Genomic DNA, 20699 nt, shown 5'->3' with positions numbered 1-20699 from the left:
TCAGTTGTGCCTGGTATGTATAAATCACAATGTGGGGTAACAATAAGGAGGTGGGAAATGTAAGAGAATGTTTTGTTTAGTTGTTTTTTGTTTTGTAGTTTTCAGGATGTGCTGTTTGTCTCCCAGTCACAAACATAAGAGTTCATAAGATATACACTAATGTTGACAGTTTCCATTTCACAGCAAGTAGAGTAAAATGGGCTAGAATGTTAAGAAAACAAAACAGCATTTTGAGATGATTTTCCTGATGTTTCGCTGCCAAAACAATTGAGAAATACAGAACGTGCAAATGTATTGTAAAAGAGTAGATTCAAGGTCAGGTTATTTCAGTGGGACATGCACATTAAACACATAAGGAGTCCTTTGCAGCGTTGAAAGAAGTATAGAGATTCTTTACTTAAGAAAAAGTACAAATACTATGGTCTTAAAATAATCCACTACAAGTAAAAGTCGTGATTTCAACATTCTTCTTATGTAAAAGTACAAAAGGATTAGCATGAGGATGTACTTAAAGTATAAAAAGTGCTCATTCTACACAATGTCCCATTACAGAATAAAATAGCACAGAAGTATTATCATCTAAATGTACTTCAAGCATCAAAAGGGAAAGTACTCATTATGCACATTGGATCTCTTCACCTATTTTATTATTATGGTTTGTGTTATTATCATCCTGTTGTTATACATGTAAGAGCATTTAAGTATTGTAGTTGGTCAATATGGACAACATTTGGATAGTTTAAATACTTTGTAGATTAGTAGTACAGTACTGTATTATACCATATTAGCATAGCATGCGTTTGATATGCGCGCCACTAAAAAAACAACTAAAATATTGGAAATGTTCAACATTGTCTATTGGCAATAAAGTGAGAGGTACAAGGTGACCACAGCGGTATGGGAGCTGGCTTTTTGCATGAGACTGATATCTGCTCTAAAGCTGATGCTGAGGATTCCCTGTTGTGAATGGTTCAGTTTCTAAATGAGTGTTGTCGCCCCCTGTTGGTCACTCAGTAGGCTGCACACGGTCCATCAGGTGCTAGATATGACTGCAGGCGGATATGACAGCAGTATGTATCCTTTTAAATTAGTGTCAGTTAAAACGACAAACGGTATACTTTCAAAATAAAAGCCTAAGTAATTGTTTGACGTTTTACGTAAATTACATATTTACAATTAGTGGCCTTAGAATATGCTTCTGGCTGCAGTTAAAATGTGACTTTCACTCTTTTCCAGTAGTTCAACTTTTTTATATTGAGCAGCCCGTCTCGTCAGCATCAACTTGACTGTAAATTGAGTTTTTAATGTAAATTAATTGTAATGACACATGCTGGTATTTATATTGTATTGGTCTGTATCTGATCCGTCTGTATAATTGATAGTGTAATAGAGATTATATCATGTTTTATGTCTGCAAATGGAAATGAGCTAATAGCTAAATCTGGCATAAATCATCTCTTCTCTCATAGAGATGAACATATTTGTATGCATGGTCCTTGTTTGATAAAGACATAAACAATAATTGACATTGTATTGTGCTTATCATGTATTAGCTACATGAGAAATACTGTACGGTTTGTGCGGACACCAAGGCAACAGGTCAAATGTCTTCTGGTGACACTTCAGTCCAAATAAGTCATTATTTGTAATCTTGTAAATTACAATTGTTCTTTTCTTTATGACATACAGCAATGTCAGTGAAGCGATTTCATGCAGTTGTACTACTAAAAAAAGAAAAGATCACTATAACAACAAAGCCAGTTATTTTTCATATTTTTGGACCTTATGTAGACTAGTATCTGTGGCATGACATTCAGGCAATAAGAAAGTTGAATGAAAATAAGACAAGATAAAATAGACCTTTATTGGTGCCCGTAGGGAAATTCAGGTGTTAAAGCTTCCACAGATTAAGAGAGAAACAAAGGACGGTACAGATAAGAGTTCACAGAAGTTCAATAAGAACATAAGAGTAAACATGTAATTGATATATAATATGAATAAGAATAACAAGTCAGAATATTTATGAACAAAATGTTTTAAAAGGCAAATAATGAATAAGAATATAAAATCGTATCACTTATCAATAGCCACTCTTTATTTTACTTGCTTTTCTAGCTTAAGTGACTAATAATATCACAAATCTGCAAACCAATGTGACGAATGTGAAAACCCAACATCCTTTTATCAGGAATCTGATTTTAAGGTTTGTGGTTTACTTGGGTTGTGTTGAAGTTGTATATGTTCATGCTGAAGTCATTCAACAGAACACGGGCCCCTGACATGCGCTTGAGGCTTTTCTGAAGTTGTCTTCTCTTTGTTTCCATTGAAAAGTCCTCTTGAAGCAAGCACTCGGTTTTCTCCTTGTCCTGAAGCATCTGCAGCATCTCCCTGTGCAGCTGGAGGGCAGACTCCTGCATCACATGGTAGCGGATCACCAGCGGGATCTGGTCAGCCAAACGCTGGCCAGCAATCTTTAGTTTGGAGAAGAAACGAGTAGATATAACACAATGTTTAAAAGCCACCTTCAAAACAATTAACAAAAAAGTGTGCATGGAATTAGGGGGTATAGATTCAAATGCATGCTGTTTTCCTTTTCCATCTTTATATAGTAGGTACTTCTACTCCAATACATTTATACATTTATTTTAACACTCGTACACACACACGTATAGCAACAGGATAATATCGTAAACAAAAGCACACTTATGGTGCTTTTCCATTGCAGGGCCTCGCTCGGCTTAGTACGGTATGGCTAGGCCTCGTTAGGCCTTGTTAGGCCAGGCTCACTTTATGCTGCGTTTCCATTACAGTTTAGGAACTGGGGTAGTAACTATAGTAACGCAGTGTAGGCGGAGCCGTGACGTCATCTTCAATGTGAAACACAAAACCAACATCAGCCGTTAGCTGTTAGCACTCAGAGCTCACAGCTCCTCATATCTGTTCAGAAACTAGACAAAAGTTAAACAAGTACAAACCACATACTGTCTGTGTCATGGCGAATACAGTCGCTGGTTTATTTATGTCTGTATAGGCCGTTGTTGTGAGTGTGGACGGAGCATATACTGCTTTAGCTTAGCCAATCCCTATTTAGAAAACACGCATTTTAAACGTTTTTTCGCCTGCCGTCTTGTCTGCAGACTTGTCAAAGCATTAATTCATGGTTTTTACTATCCGGTATCAGTATGTTGTTACTTCGGCATCATTTTGAAACGTGTATTACAATGAAATCACGGTCAAATATGTTCATTTTGTTGAAGTTGCCAACGATTCTCTCAATAGTTTAGCATACTCAGCCCGGTTGTTGGTCCGGAAAGAACCTCAATTTTGGAGAGCCAGAAAAACTGTGAGAAAGTACCCGCTAGCCGGAACTACGCCTAGTGGAAACGCAACCAAAAACGGGCCGGGCACGGCACGCTTAAACCGCACTGTAGTGGAAATGCGCCATTAGCTGATAATACTTCTATATATTACTCTGAAATGGGACATTGTGCAGTATGAGTACTTTTACTTTTTGCACTTTAAGTATATTTTGATGCTAATACTTTTTTTAACTTTTACTTAAGTAAAGGATCTTAGTACTTCTCAACACTGGATATCACTTACTTGGTAATAGGATTTAAGGTGTTTGACCATCTCTTTCAGGGTGGCCCCACTGTTACTGCTGTTCACAGCTCTGGGGCTGAACGTATTCGTTGATGAACCAAACAATGCTACAGCAGGCTGTTCTTCTTCCCTCTTCCTCTTCCCTAACTTCTTGCTGTATGTGCTGTCCTGGGTGTAAACAATCATCTCCATCTTAAACTGAGTCCTCAGCATGGACTCTGCAGCAGCCTCCTTCTCCTTTGTGATGGCTTCGATCTTCATCTGAAGGACATACACATTTGTCAGTTAACATTCAACAATACAGTACAGTAGCAAATGTTGCAATTCATTTGATACCTGGGCTGTTCTGATGAGGTTGGGAAGTCCAACGAGGCTGCTCTGCGCCAACTCTAACAACTCCTTCTTCACAAGTTCTGATTTATTTGTTAAAATCCAGAAAATACCAGATCAATTTAAAATAACTCAAAGCTCTCAAATTTTCAGATGGTCTGCAATAATTGTAGGATCATGATAAGACATGCCTGTTACTCCCTTGAGTTTCAGCACAGCAGGCCCTTCCAGCTGTTTGATCTGCTCTTTGACCATGCCCTCAAACGTCTTGTAGCTGATGAAGCCCGGCAACTCTCTTCCACGGTACTTTTGTTCATACTGATTCACCTCCTTCTCAATGTTCCTGTTGACTGCAATACAGATGAATACGTGAAAGAAAATGTAGACATAATTACACTTGATAAGTCTCTTCATAAAGTGAGAAGGAGATGGCAATGTTTTATTATCTTGCTTAATGATTTAATTAATATATTAATTAACAGCTTTCTAGAATCAGGAAGAGGTTTATTGCCATGCAGGTTTATACAAGGAATTTGCTTTGGTGTATAAGGCTGCATATAAATGGAGTCAGAGGAAGTAAGTTGTAAAAAAGGAGCAAATGTAGAAATATTTATTGAAGCTATTTTGAAAATATTATAAAAGTAAAAATAAATCTTTAAATTATCAAAAGGTTTAGAATATGGAGAACATTACAAGTGTAATACTGACCAACTTGATAAGGCACTTACAGTTTACTCCAGAGTCCTCTATGACACCTTTCCATGCAGCAAACTCTTTCCTGAGAATGGAAAAGATGTTTGGCCTGCCTCCAAATTCTAGTTCCTCCCCTGTGGTGAGACTGGTGGCATCCTGTGTAAATGCTGTCACTCTCTGAAATATGACAAGTTTAGATATAAAAGAAGGCTAGTTGTTAAGATTTATTAACTATATCTATAATGTGAGTGCGAAAACTGTCAGCTGGTAAACTCACATCAATGAGATAACCAATTCTCTCCGTTGCGTCTGGTGGGGGTCCATGGCCACATTTGTCCAGATTTGCCTGAGTAGTCTTTAGTTTCTTCTCTATCTGTTCTTCCAGTCGAGGCAGAGATCTCTACAAATCACACGTGGTTAAGAACAGTGACATCTGAAAAGGGCAAAGCAATCTGTAGCTAACCATAAAGGTGAGGGACATAAAACTAGTTACCTTGATATGATGCACCAGCTCAAGAGTGAGTTTCTCCGCCAGTTTAGGAACAGTGGCATGGCCTTCATCGTAGAGAGTCCTACAGCAAAAGTTAAACCCTTCTTATTAGACAACCAGTGAAACCGCTAATCATTGTTATTAGTACCTGTAAAAGAATTAGCTTACTTGAAATAGGCATGTTCGCTGAAGAAGGCTTCTTCTCTTTCTAGCGCTTTAGTAAGAGACACTTTGTCTTTGATCTCCTTCTGACCCCGGCACTTGACGATCATGTAGCCTTTCTTCAGGGGGAAAACCTCATTATGGACAATTTGAACCACTGAATCCTCAGTGCCTTTGTCCACCAGGTCAGGCTTGGTCATGATCCCTAAAAGAGAAAGAGAGGGAGAGTCCACTTAGACCTAAAAAAGTACATGAAAGGTTTTGAGTGAAAGAGAGTACAACTCGGTTTAGTCAATAAACCTCATCCTCATTAGTCAATTAAGTTTGGTTCAAACTCATTATTCTACAAACTGTGGCACTTATGTCTGCGATGTACAGTATTAACAGATCCAATGATACGTTGCAATCAGATTTTCTTTCCTCTAATGTACAACTTGAATCTGTTCACTCTGAATATAAGACCACTAACAGCTCCATTATACATACAGTATATATTTTTATTTTAACCTACAATAACCTGCACATTTGTACAAAATAATCCAAATCATTCTTAATAATCCAAGTTATTTATTACCCAGAGTCCTCTCTCCTTCAGGATCCACTTCCTGGGCCATCTTCAAAGCTTCTGTGGTTGCTATGTCCACATTGCAGGGGACAACCACCAAGCTGATGGTTTCTTGTCTTTTGATGAACTTCCGGATCAGGCTCTTTATCTGAAAGTATGAATTCATATCATACTGTATGAAGTATAATCGTTTAAATCAGTGAGGACCATCCCAAAGACAGCTCAAGAGCGGCTCTTCTTTTTCCAAATGTTGTGGAGGTTAAACATGGACTGCAGGATACCCTGCAACTTCTACAGGCCATCAAGAGTATCCTGACCAGCTGCATCACATCCTGGTATGGCAGTTGCACCTAGGGTTGCAAAATTCCGGGAATTTTCAAAGATGGAAACTTTCCATGGTAATAAACGGGAATTTATGGGAATAAACTGGGAATTTTCAAAATTGAAGGATGGCTCTTCATAGGGAACTTAAATATAGTTAGGGAAGGTATATTTTAGCATAATCTTGACTAAAACAAAAAGATGCCATTAAAGTACACTTGAATATCCATGCCATTCCTCAATCACATGCACATAGCAAACTGCTTACTGCATGGTTATTGAGACCACACCCCCTAAAGCAGGGATGGGCAACTTTTACTTGGAACACACACACACACAAATTAGTAGTAGTGGCGGCTCAAGTTACTTACTTTCATTACAGCAACGGTCTGCAAACATACTCAACATTGTGGTTTACCCCTGAATTCAGTGAACATATATTCTTTCTCCCACTTTTCTTGGAAAACACAATTTTCCTCAGATACCTTTCTCTTGCTCATGCTGACATCCACAGAGAGCTGTGCTCATACAGTATGTTACCCGCTCTATCAAAATCAGTTGGAAGTTGCAATGGCTCATTTCAAAATAAAATGATTCAATTCGATTACATTACCCCCAATTCCCAGTTAGTTCCCATACATTCCCATTAATTCCCATACATTCCCATAATTCCCATTAATCCCATGGAAAGTTTCCATTATGGAATATTTCCAACTTAACTTCCCATGGAAATTTACCGTAAACTTACCGAAAATCTACCGGAAATGTTCGGCCCCTTTGCAACCCTAGTTGGAAAGGTGCACAGTATATAACCAGGAAGGCGCCGCCATTCATGGAGGACCTCTATGAATAATGTGTAGCAGGGAATGTTTAAATAACCACAGACACCAGAATGATCTAATTTAGCTACAGAAAAAGGCAGGAATTGCATTGGATCCGCCCCCCGACGACGCCGGCCAATAGGAGAAGACCTCAGATGACAACAGGAAGAGCAAGCCAAGAATTGACCTCTTCTACCCCCTGACCTGTACTGACCGGTCGTCGGATGTGGAGAGCGCCTCCACTCGCACATTTCATTTTGTACACCACCACATCTTTTGTGTAATTAAATGCTGTTAACTTTTATAAGCTTCCCTTGACTCTTTTCAGTATCTCCTGCCTTCAGGGTTCTAGATTTGCTTTCAAGACCCTGCATACCGCTGTTCTCTTCTTATTACCGTCATTGACAAAATAATCCTTGAATCCAAACTTCACTATTTTTGGAGTAAAGCTAGCCGCTGCCATGTTAACTGACACTCCTGCCTTCTAGTGGGTTGCCAGGTTCGCGCGCATGGCGCTATAATCACGTTTTTCGAAAAAACTAAACGTAATATCTCACTACAAAAACACACGCAAATATTTAATTTTAAACAGTCAAGTCCTTTCAAGTCATCTATCTCAAGCTTAAGTCAAGTCTCAAGTCATGAATACCAAGTCAAGTCATGTGACTCGAGTCCCCACCTCTGCCAACAGGTGATGGATGCAGAAAGGAGCCATTTCCATAGACCCCCATGTTAACATGCCCAACTTTACAGCAGAAATAAACATGTTTCTAGCCTGTCCTATCCAATCAAACTTATTCTGGATATAGTTAGATTCCACCTTCATGACAATGGAATAGGGAGTGCATTTTTTTACCGTGAGTAAATTAGTAAGTAAAGTAAGTTTAGCTGTGAGTGAAAGTCTTATTTCTTCTTGAGGTCTGCAGTGAAGCGTGTACACATTTGCTGAATATGAAACGCCTCTCAGTGTGTGCCCACTGTGCAACTGTCAAGGATAAACAACCTGTGGCCGCCGAGCCAGTCATGTGTAGGGATGGGTACCGAGCCCCGGTATTAAACGGGCCCCGGGACTGAATTATTAAAGACCGTGGTACCATTAAGCTCCAACGTCATCGGTCGGTACCTACTGGAGGAGACATGTACAAAATATATCTCATATATTATTGCTACACAAACATTATATTGCAGTTTTAGTGTCGCCAACTCCGTTTCTAATATGCAATAAGACAGCAATATGCGTCTATGATTATTTTTAGTATTTTCGATCTTTCCAATCCAAACGAGAGATCTCTCTCTCCCCTGCCTGAGGGGGCGGGGCAGTTTACACACACGCAGCTGCTACGTACAGCAACACACACACACACGGAGGAGATGGCGGAGAAAACGCGCTCTGAGGTGTGGTTAAACTTTACCTGTTCGATGTCGACAATGCTCGTTACCGAAAGTGCAATAAGAGTTTAGCATGTCAGGGCGGTAACACAAGCAATTTGTCTAAACATTTAGCAAAAGTGCACCACATTCAGACGGAGGAATGCACCGGGTTCGACTGTGTTTCTAGTAGCTGTAGCCCCATCCACGAGTAACGTTTCCACGTCAGGTGTTATGTATGCTAGCAGCAACACACGGAGTTAACTCAATGACACAAACAGGGGATAATGATTAGAGGTAAATTAGTTTTTTTTTTTTTTTTAAAGTTTCAGCTATTCTGTTTACAATTCTGTCATCACATTATTTAATACGATTTGTGAAAACACTGTTGTTTCTTTTGATGTGAGCAATGTTAGTTTTGTTCACAATTTGTTTAGTTAGTTTACCTTATTTTTTTCTCCCAAAAAAATGATAAAAGTAGGCTACCGTTAAAGCACCGAATCGATAAGCGGTATCGATAAAAGTAGTAGTAGGCCTACCGTTAAAACCTTAACGATACCCATCCCCCCGTCATGTGGATGTCAGTTTTACATTCTGAGGCCGCCGTGCCTATGTTTTTGTTTTCACTGCTAGTTTATGCTTATATTCAATTAGTGCATTAAAAAAAATCATTAATGAAGTTTCAGCTCAGACCCCACGCTTAATAAGTCTCCCCCTGGCCCACCTACATTTCTCCAGGCCCACACACACAATAATTACTGGCTACGCCACTGGTTAAAAGGCCCAATTTTACAGCAGAAAAAAAACATGTTTCTACCCCTTGATGCAATACATATTATTGTGGATATAGTTAGATTCCACCTTCATGATTATGAATCTGTGAGTGAATTATTTTCTAAGGTGACCCTTTTATTTATATTAGGTCTTAACGTTTTTGCAGTGACTGCTGCTGTTAGCTTCTTGTCTCTCTGCTAGCTGCTCCGTGAAGCTAGCTACAGGGACTCTGCCTGCTCAGTTCATCCAGGGAACACAACTTGACCCCGGCTGTGTTTGTTTGTTCTTCATGCTTAGATATCGGACTATTGTGACTCGCTCTGCGGTTAAAACAGACGGTGCATGAATGCGGTTTTTGCGGTAAGTGAAATTCGATTACTTATTTATGTGTTTATGATTTGAATCAGCTACGTAATGAATGTTAAGGCCTTGGTTAGTGTGTAAGCGAGTGGTAGCTACATCGGTGCTAACGATGCTAATCGTTGCCTCCAAGTTAAAACCAAATAGACTGAATATATAAAGGTTGAAACGAAATAGACAAGTGTTAAGCGTTAAGTGGGATAATACTGTAGAACAAACGGCTTCTGTTTGAGGTTGATAAAATAAGGTCATCCTTGTAACTTAGAGAAATATTTTATTATGTAGGTAGGAACTGTATGCATCGCTAAGGTTAATTTAAATTGGCTATGCTCAAGTATGTAGACAAGCTAATGTCGAAGTAGTGTATGTGAAATCAACCTCACAATAAGATGTGTGTATATTACAATCATTAATGTCATATTTCAAGATGATTACTTAGATATTACCATATGGTTGGTTGAGCTGGAGTTCATTATTGAGCTTGCACGTTAACATCACAGTCATCTGAAGAACGAACCCAAACCTTGTTGTTTTTATTAATTGCATTACCAAATTGGTATCAAATAAACAGTAAGCATTGGTAACACAACTTCCAAAGTTACAGTAAAATAAAAAGGACCCTGACTCGGAAAATACACAATCCAACATGTTCAACAGAAGAGAATAAGTTAAATTGTTTGTACACATGGTACTTTACATATATCTGTTTGTTTAAGGTGTCCAGGTGATGCAGACAAGCTGGACCAGAGAGTGAGAGACAAAACTGGACTCCTCACAGCAGTGGACTTCAGCACAGGTACAAAGACTTTAAATAAATGACGTATTGACTTTAATACACCAATATACATTCCATTAAACAATACTAAATACTAGATCACCTACACATCAGTTTAGTTGAGGTTTTTTTCCATGCAAAAGGTTACATTTAGATGTTAACAAACAATATGACTGTCAGCTTTCTAATTTAATGTGTCGAGGGCAAATATATTTGACACATAGTGAGAACTGCTACTATTTAACTCTCAATATTGTCTGTAAAAACGTGATAGAAGTTATTCTTTCAGTGAGACAACAGAGCAAGCTTCTACAGTTGCACTAAGTTTTGAGAACAATTAAATATTATTTTGAAGATAAAATATATTTCAATGTTGATGAACTTCATACTGTTCATTCATAATCTGATTGTCTTTGTAGCTCGCTGTTGAAAAAAAACATTACAATTACAAAATAATTATATCTACAGCCCCTAAAAACACAAAAACACCTCTTTCATAAATAACACACTTGTTCTGCAATAATATAATATAATGTAATGTAATTTTGTTAGGAAAGGACATGCCTGAAAGACACGACTCAACATGTTCTCCTTCTCTGAGGGTCAAGAAGAACATCCAAGAGGAAAATTAAAAGCTGATGTTATGATATTGTAAGACCAGTACAGGACCTTCACTAAGAAACTACTTTTATTGTGAAAACAAAGTCAGCTGATCGGATGCACCTATTTCCACATCTACACTCCATCAACTGACTATTTCTATTTGCCTCGCTTTATGAGCTTCACATCACCTGTACCGCAGAGTTTGCAACATCACAAATAAATGGGCCAATCGTCATTCAGATGTGAATGTGTAATCTAACATTTTCAGTAAGAATAATGGACAAAAGGAGTGCAAATGCAAATACAATTTATTGAAATGTGAACCAAAGGTTAATCAAAAATGTTTTAAATAAAAAGCACATATGGACAGAAGGTGTTATCCTATTAAATGTATAAGTAAACACATTTAGTCAAATAAGGTGACAGACTAGGCCTGTGCAGTTGGTATCAGCTATGCCCAGCATGGGCTCCTCCATCAGGCCTGGTCCTCCTCGCTGAGGAAAGACCCTCAGTCCTCTCCAAACAAACAGAGAGGACGTCCATCACACGGAGGTTTCTCCCTGAAGTCTCTGCAGCTCTATGGACACCACGCTGTCTCAATCCGTCCACACTGAATATGAGAGGGGGAAAATGAAAGTAATAAATGCTTTTAGACAATAAGAAACATAAAGTTGACAGTTGAGTTGCTCAATTTTTTTAGATTGTCAATACTATTACTGTATAACTAATATCCCAGGTTAAGAGGCACCTTCAAATAAAGATTGTTCTTTAAATACATTTTGTCTTTTGAATTGTTCGTCTAAAGTCAAGGACTGGTACTTGTAGTTGTAATGATACAGTCTGGTTATAATGCTGTTTGGAGGATGTATCACAGGTAAGAGCACTAACTAGCTACCATCACATGTACCTTAGCTTGACTTAAATGTATTAAACGTATACTTAAATGATGGCAAAATATAAATAACTAATGTCATGTAAACATATTAATATTTGCTTTATTCCAGTGTTGAATTTAGCACAATTGCATACAAATGTCAAGGGATTTTAAGATTCTGAAGTATTATGCTAAAAACTCAATAATATAGTTTTGCTGAATAGTTTCATGTCCGCTTACCTTAGAAACGTAAAATGTGACGGGAGTGTGCAGACGGGGAGCATGTTATCTTAGCTTGGTAGCTTCAGCTAGCTCTGGAACTTCCAGCTCGGTGGCAGGAGGTCCCGCCTCTGCCTCTTTGGCCTTATTTGGAGAAGGCGGGAGTTGGACTTGGAGTTAATGGCCGACTCCGCCTACTTAGGGCTTCTCGGCAACTCTGCAGAATCCTATGGGTGACGTCACGGACCCTACGTCCATTTATATATACAGTCTATGGGGTTGACGCTAACTTTACATGGAAGCTGCCCCATATACTGTACACGTTCTCCTATCGAAACCTCAAATCATCTTCATAATATCTATCAAACTATAGATCCTACACATCGACTGGACGTGGATTCTAAGAGTACATACACTTACATACATACATACATACATACATACACTTCTCGCTAGAAATCTAATCAAAAAGCATTTTAATGGCCAAACTATTCCACGATTTAGGATTTTCCAGAGAGGGTTATTTGTGAATAAACGTCCCTCCGGAGCGTTTGCAATCAAGCATGTTGTTTCTTACACGAACACTAGAGCACCTCTAGTGGTTGTGTAAGAAACAACATACACTTTAAAACGTGTCTCTGGGTCGTAATAAGGGCATGAACAATCGGCCTATATGGTCGTTTTTTGTAGGAGGATAGGCTGCTATACCCAGTGGTGAAAGGGGAAAGCCCATTTTTATTGTAAAAAACTGCTGTAGCCTTTGAATCCTTTGATTCAACTGATCCAGGTAAATATCTTATTACCTACAGTAATGTCCCACTCCCCACCCAGCATTACTTCGTTGGCCAAGTTGTATGGCTACAGGTTACAAATGAAAAAAACCTGCCAACCACTGTAGTATCACCTCATTGTGAGGAAGCAGTACAATTTTCATTTAAATGGACTGCACACATGTTTCTACCTTAACAGAAAAAGCTTATCGTAATATTTATTTATTTAATGAGCCAATATTATGATATTTCACTATGTATGTGTCACAGTTATGGTACAACTTGTTAAATCAATTGTATGTATATGTATTTCTACGATAGGACATCATTCTAATGAAGCCAATTTGCCCAGAGGTAAAGAACAGTGTGATGAGTGTTATTTGTTATTTGAGTTGTCCACAACAAATAACATGGGAGAAAATGCGTCCACTTCTGGGTCTTTTGCCATGAACTGATGTGTTGGGGAATTGGACATGTAACCTGTTCAGTGTTTTTGGCACGAGAGCACTCTTGGAACACCAAAGTCATTTGAGGATTAATCTTTGAGTACAATAGTTGTCTCTGGACCAAAGTATGGTCTAGCATACCTGATTTTCAATGTTTCCTTTTTGTCCCTTTACAGCCACCCTGGTGATGCCAGGCAGGTCAATGAGCGTCAGGTCGGGAACATCAGGAGAGGCGATCTCCAGACTGATGAGTTCATGACTGATCTCAGACCCGGGCCCGGCTATTTTATTCTGAGCTGGAGAGAGAAGACACGATTTATAATCATATCTAAGGATGGATGTGATTATTACTGAAAGTAAAACTGCCTTCAATCTTCATCAATAATTGGCTTTAATAGTGACATTGATAGTAAAACCAACCCGGTATCACAGGAAGACGTGAACATGTGACGATTTACCATGCTGGGAGACGTGAAGATGTCACAATTTCGTCCCTTCAAACGTGACAGTTACACGGTATTGTTAACCCATGTAAACCAGTGGAGAAATACCCGGAAATGTCAAGCAAATGCTACCCCGACGGTCGGTTGTTATTGTCAATATTAATATAATAATGATTTATTTTTTAATGGTCACACTTGATTACGCCGATTTTCTTGTTGCCCCAGCTGGTCGACACCTCTTTTAGCAGAAACAAAGGCTACATTCATATATTAAATAGATGTTAATCCATACGTGTGGATGTGGAATTAACGGACGGGACGTTGTGCGATTGCATTGCCAGGCAACAGCTTCGGTTCATGTTAATTTACAAACTCTTCAACTACAACCGTAATTATATTTAAAAACATGTTAGAAGGCCTCACGAAATACTTTAATGTACATTTAAATGTAAATGTGAAGGAATGTGTGTATAACGAAACCGGAAACTGACGTAGGAAAGATCCTCAGCTCGATGATTGGATGGTTTAGCCGCAATGCACGCTGGGATTTGGTGTTTATGCGATGTGAAAACCGAACACATTTTTTTAAAATAAATTAATACTTTATTCCGAGTGTGCTTGCTTTTCTCTTTGAAAGTCATCACATAACGGCATTGTAATACACGGTTCGGCTGCATTAAATATTACATCTCTTCAGTAATTCTCTATTTATAGAGCCCTGCTGAGAAGACTTCTAGACAAACAGGAAGAACTGCCGCCAAAACTGAAAACGTGACGTGGATCATAAATCTATAAGCAATTAAACAACATCTTACATTTCTTTTCACACAATACGTCTCCTTGCACTTTCAACACTAATTCGGCTGACTTTTATATTTGATCCAATTGGTAGATAGCCTGTATTTACACCATAACGGTGCACAGTTGATAGAAAGGGAGACCTAGTGGTTAAAGCACGTTATTGAATTGTATTACTTTTATTATTAGATATTAATAGGAGGATGTGCAAAACAGACAAACTAATAAGAATACATTAAAGAATACTTTAGGTCAAGGTCTTCTTTTGAATAAGAAAAAAGCTTTGGGGGTATAGATTATGGAGGGATGAAACCCTCTTTAATGGTCACACATGCAGAGCACACAGCACACACAGTGATATTTGTATCTACAGATAAATATTAAGCCTGACAAAGCGTCTAATATATTGCTTTCCTGCAATGTTAACTATGTTTAAGCACTTATTTTTAACTGATATTATACATGTGTATTATACTCTTATAAGATGTATGTAGATAGTATAAGAAATGTGCAGAATGTTGGGGAAATATTTTCCAAGGCCCATAACTTTGACCCAGTTTATCAGTTCAAACTGTCCTGACTGAGCACAGGCACCTGTAACCTTGGCTGCTGTGCTCTCAGTGTTCTGTCTCCCTGTTCCTGCCTGTTGGCGTCAGCTGATAGAGGTGTTATGGTTCTATGTTCCTGCCTGTTGGCGTCAGCTGATCAGTGGCGAGCCGTCAGGGCCCTCGAGGCCCTCTGTGAGGGCCTAAGATATTCTAAAGAATAATATTTGAAAACATTAAAAAAAAACATTTTTTAAAAAATATTTTTTAAAATATTTAGTTTTTGTTACATTTTTCATTAGTTTTACAAACATAACTTGATTTAATTGTATTTAAAATAACATTTCCAAATAAATAAATCCTTCGAATCTGCCTGTTCAGTTTCTGTTGGAATGTGAAGGGTTAAATGCCGTGTCTGCGAGTTACTGTGAAGACGGGAGAGCTTTTTGGTCCCTCTCTACATTCACAGAGGGCCAGCTATAGTAACTCAATGAGAGAGTAATGTCAAATGACAGTACAATTGACCAATCATATCTTCCCTCTAAATGGGCGGGCTTTATTTTCGCGGACTTTATGACAAGTTCCGCCCGCAAGTGGTAAAGTGACGCGTCCTAAAACACGCAAGTAAACTGCCCTCGGATTCCCTCGACAGAAAGCAATGGGATTTCTCCATAGGATTTTGGAAAATAGCTCGAGATAAGGTCTGTAGAAAACTAACCCGTTAGATAAATGCACGTTTTGTTCAGCCGGATAATATCCACATTTCTACCCTACTTTTATTATTTTCGAATCATAAATCGAATCGATAGATTTATGATCGATAGATTTATGATGAGCATAAGTTCGTTCATGATGGCTCACTTCAGTGATAGTGATGACATCGTTGCAAAATTATTAACCGAGTCATTTTCAAGATTGAGTTACAATGATAAACTGGAGTGGCAAAGGATCAGCTGAATGACCCGCAAGTGCTTCATCCAAAAGGACAGGAGGATGGACTTGGTACTTGGCTGTGGGTGCCCTGTCATGATAGGTGTTTATATAAATGGTGTTGTTTTGTGTGGTAGAGGGTCGCTGTCATTGATGCGTTTTGCACCCCGGGCCGCTGTTTTGATATTCCGCTGAGGTATACGGTGTGACGTAATAACTCTTCTTTTTTTTCGAGGGGGGGGGGGGGGGGGGTCAGAGGTCAGAGGGCCTAGGTATAAAAGTCACGGCTCGCCACTGCAGCTGATAGAGGTGTTATGATTCTATCTTGTTATGCAGCATGTTGATTATTCTCTCTGAACTAGCTAAATAAATGGGTCTGTGGTATAGTTCTTCAGATTTGACGTGGCAACTCTACTGTGAAGTCAGAGCCTCTGGCTCTTGGACTTGTGATGTGAATTCTCCGGCCGAAGCTCCTAAATAAACCATCAGTGTTTGACATCAAAGCTCCTGCTCTTCCCGTGTCTCCTTCATGAGTCGGTGACTCCCACTGCATTGTTACACAGAAGTTTCCCCCACACAGAATATGACAGTTTAATGGTGGAGGTATACACACATATTGATAGATGTCTTCTCATGCACTGTTGAGGAACCTGCGACCCAAGTTTCTCATTCATTGCATAACTACACCGTAGTTGCGTATAATGTGATATGTCAATAAACCTTAGAAAATCTTGAAATCTTGAAAGGGATGTGCAAAATAGTCATTATATACAGTCTTTCATTAACTATTAGTAGAGAATAACGAGTAATGAATATACTTTATAGGGATCCTATTAATAGCTAATAATAAAATAATAAAAAATCAATAACGTGCTTTAACCACCAGGTGTCCCTTTCCCTTTCTATCAACTGTGCACCGTTATGGTGTAAATACAGCCTATCTACCAATTGGATCAAATATAAAAGTCAGCCAAATTAGTGTTGATACTGCAAGGAGACGTATTGTGTGAAAAGAAATGTAAGATGTTGTTTAATTGCTTATATATTTATGATCCACGTCACGTTTTCAGTTTTGGTGGCAGTTCTTCCTGTTTGTCTAGAAGTCTTCTCATCAGGGCTCTATAAATAGAGAACTACTGAAGATATGTAATATTTATTGCAGCCGAACCGTGTATTACAATGCCGTTATGTGATGACTTTCAAAGAGAAAAGCAAGCACACTCGGGATAAAGTATTATTTAATCTTTTTTAAATGTTTTCGGATTTCACATCGCATAAACACCAAATCCCAGCGTGCATTGCGGCTAAACCATCCAATCATCGAGCTGAGGATCTTTCCTACGTCAGTTTCCGGTTTCGATTATGACGGATGTATTTTGTTATACACACATTCCTTCACATTTAAATTTACATTTACATTAAAGTATTTCGTGAGGCCTTCTAACATGTTTTTTTAAATATAACTACGGTTGTAGTTGAAGAGTTTGTAAATTAACATGAACCGAAGCTGTTGCCTGGCAACGCACAACGTCGCGTCCATTAATTCCACATCCACACAATCCACACGCATTGATTAAAATCGATTTAATACATTAATGTAGCCTTTATTTCTGCTAAAAGACGTGTCGACCAGCTGGGGCAACAAGAAAATCGGCCTAATCGAGTGTGACTATTACAAAATAAATCATAATTATATTAATATTGACAATAACAACCGACCGTCGGGGTAGCATTTGCTTGGCATTTCCGGGTATTTCTCCACTGGTTAACATGGGCTAACAATACCGTGTAACTGTCACGTTTGAAGGGACGAAATCGTGACATCGTCACGTCTCCCAGGATGGTAAATCGTCACATGTTCACGTCTTGCCGTGATACCGGGTTGAGTAAAACAGTGTATACTGTACCGTCTCTAATCTTCTTCTCCACACCTGCAAGGTCTTTTAGCTCTTCCTCAAAGCCCTGGTAGCTTATCTTCCCGTACCACCCCTCTCCTTCTTTCCTTCTCTTCATCTTCAGTTCGAGCGGACATCTTGTCACAATGCCTGAATTAACATAAAATGAATACAGAGACAGGGAAGAACAAGTTAAATCCAGGAGTTCTCGGGAAAATGCTAAAAGAAGCCCACAGCAGAAATCCTTTCAAATAAATAGTTGGATCTCTAATAATTTAATCATGTCAAAAGGAACTCTTTGAATAAAAGGGATCTCAAGATTCATTCATCTCCACACTTTCTCCCTTTCAGCTGGTATAACTTGTATATTATTAGTATCATTAAGTTCCCTGCAAATAACAATTTGCTATTGAGATATAATGTAGTAATAGTGAAAGAGAATGATTTTAGAGGTTGTTTAAGGAGAGTGAGGATGGTAGTTGGTTATTTGTTATGCTCTCTGTTTATTTAATTGTTTCATTTTTAATTTGGTGGATAGTTAGGGCTCATCGATGGTTACATAGTTAAAGGTCACATATTATGCAAATTCCCCTTTTTAATGTCTTTTATACATAAACGTGTGTCTCCTCTGTGTAAAGAGATTCTGAAAGTTTCAGGAAAAAAGAATCGCTCCCTTTTTGTCCTGATCCATTTATATAAAAACCTGTCTGAAAATGAGTTGATCAGATTTTGGCCACTTTATGATGTCATAACGATTTTTGGGCTTGTGTAACCATTAACCAATAACCAATCAAGGTAACACCCGTCCACCTGAATCTCCTCCTAGAGCACCATTGTGTTATTTTAATCAAATATCTCCCAGAGGGGCATGGGGAGTGGCTCCTTATTTTCATCAGTAAAAGATAAAGAATCAGCACCTTTGAAACAGGGCTGAAAGAGAGGGGATTATGGGATGCTGCAATGATCTGTTTGGTATTTCAAGCCAAACAATTCAAACACATATTTTGTATATATACAAAAAAAAAAAAAAAATCTATTATATATCTGAGACCTATAATATATTGATGAAAAACAGTATTATAGGGGACCTTTAATGTCTAATAATTGTTATCACAATGCTTTTTGTTTTCATTGAATCATTGAATTGAATCCACCGCTAATGTTAAGGTATGGCTATGTGTTTAGAATGAGTTATTTCTAGCGATTAAGTCAGAAGCAAAGTGTTTTTTACTTAACTTACCACTTCCTCTTGGTAGAGCCACCCCTGACAGCGCCTCCAGCACGGAGCTCTTCCCCGAGCTTTGGTCTCCAATGACGGCGATAGCAGGCAGAGCCAAGTCCTTCTCTACACCCAAAGAGCGAAGAGAGTCGATGAGGTCGATGCAGGGACGCACCTTCTCCTCATACTGTTGGTTCAGAGTGTTCATAATGATGACTTCTTCTTTCCTGTCAATAAAGTTCTTGGTTGAATCTGCAGTAGCAGCAGGTCGGATGCTGAGATTTGAGTGTGTCGGATGCGAGCTGCCGGTAGCCTGTGCAATCAAAGGTAGGTTTTGTTTGTTTCCCTGAGTTTAATTTCTTCGCTAAGTCGTTTCGAAACTTGTACCAGCAGGGGCGGACTGGCCATCTGTGTGTTCTGGAGAATCACAGAACGGTCCGGTCGTCAGCGGGCCATTGACGGCCCCCCTTTATCTTTATTTTTTTTAGACGGCATCATTTAAGTTGCGCTGACACGCGACAGCGGTCCACAGTTTCCCCGCAGCGAGGCTCCCCCGCCTTCCTGTTGACAGTTCACGAGCGTCTAGAGCTCACCCCTCCCATTCAGTTTCCTGAAGTCTATTATTTTTTTCAACCAAGTGACCGGAAGAACCTAAATACACGTCTCAGTAACTTGATTAAGCCAAAATATATTTTTGGAAAAAATACACCTTTTAAAAACTATACATATTAAAATAATATAAGCATTAAAACCAAATGTTAGTGCAGTGGTTCCAGGGTTAGAGAGGGTCATATGAGTGGACGCGTCCTCCCCACCACATCCTTGAAACTCACTCATTATGAGTAAGTTTCAAGGATGTGGTGGGGATGACACAAATCATGTCGAAGGTGGTAAGGCAAGTAAAGGCAAGTTTATTTAGCACCTTTCAACACAAGGTCTACCATCAAAACCCATATACCAGTAATTAAGATATTTGGCTGTAAGTGTTTGTTCATAGATAAAGTGTCTTACCCTCTACGGCAATATAAATCAAATCAAAATCAAATCAAATCAAGTTTTATTTATATAGCACATTTATAAAAGATTTTGGTCGAGTCAAAGTGCTATAATAAAAATAGCCTACAGTAGAGACACTTTACAGCTACTACAACAGCACAGATTGTTCAGAATATCATTATGAGAAAAAACGACACCCTCTATCCTTAAGCGAAATTGAAATGTATTTATACATTACAATATGTGTACACTTCTGGACTCACATGTTACTTTGTCAAATAGGCTAAGAGCATCTTGATCTAATACTTATCAGCCGACTTAGTTTAGAGTTTTTTCAGACTGTAAACAGTCACTATAAGGACTGGGTCACATGGATATGGGCTGCACTCATAGTCACTAATAACCTGTTCACCTGTATAAGGTGTGAGTGGAAGATATCGGATCATATGTTTGTATAATAAATTGACCATTTTCATTAAAATAAGATTTTGTGCAAGAAATGTTTTTGATCCCCTCCTGGTGACACTTCAGTCTAAATAAGACATTATTTGTAATCTTATAAATGACAACTGTTCTTTTCTTTATGACATACAGTACAGCAATGTCAGTGAAGCGATTTCATGCAGTTCTACTACAAAAGAAAAGATCACCATAACAAACATGCCAGTTATTTTTCATATTTTTGGACCTTATGTAGAC

At 38.6% G+C, this 20699-nt stretch overlaps 1 protein-coding gene and 1 long non-coding RNA gene across 2 annotated transcripts; one reads left to right on the top strand and one right to left on the bottom strand.

The window, feature by feature from the left end:
- Nucleotides 1-1845: 1845 nt before the first annotated feature.
- On the bottom strand, nucleotides 1846-19489 carry LOC307042063 (interferon-induced GTP-binding protein Mx-like). The gene is made up of 12 exons (XM_079685770.1): nucleotides 19026-19489; nucleotides 17798-17935; nucleotides 13316-13470; nucleotides 5853-5991; nucleotides 5285-5483; nucleotides 5120-5198; nucleotides 4904-5026; nucleotides 4662-4803; nucleotides 4125-4283; nucleotides 3940-4016; nucleotides 3604-3864; nucleotides 1846-2471 (listed from the first exon to the last, which is right to left on the bottom strand). Exons 1-12 carry the CDS (start codon nucleotides 19210-19212, stop codon nucleotides 2199-2201), a joined length of 1932 nt encoding a protein of 643 aa, XP_079541896.1. The 5' UTR covers nucleotides 19213-19489; the 3' UTR covers nucleotides 1846-2198.
- On the top strand, nucleotides 9297-13487 carry LOC307042064. Its single transcript, XR_013808984.1, has 3 exons — nucleotides 9297-9487; nucleotides 10204-10283; nucleotides 13351-13487. It is a non-coding gene; the product is annotated as an uncharacterized lncRNA (long non-coding RNA).
- Nucleotides 19490-20699: the final 1210 nt, after the last annotated feature.

This window comes from Notothenia rossii (assembly GCF_949606895.1).
Source record: "Notothenia rossii genome assembly, chromosome: 5".
NCBI lineage: Eukaryota > Metazoa > Chordata > Actinopteri > Perciformes > Nototheniidae > Notothenia > Notothenia rossii.
This window is presented reverse-complemented; position numbering and strand designations above follow the sequence as displayed.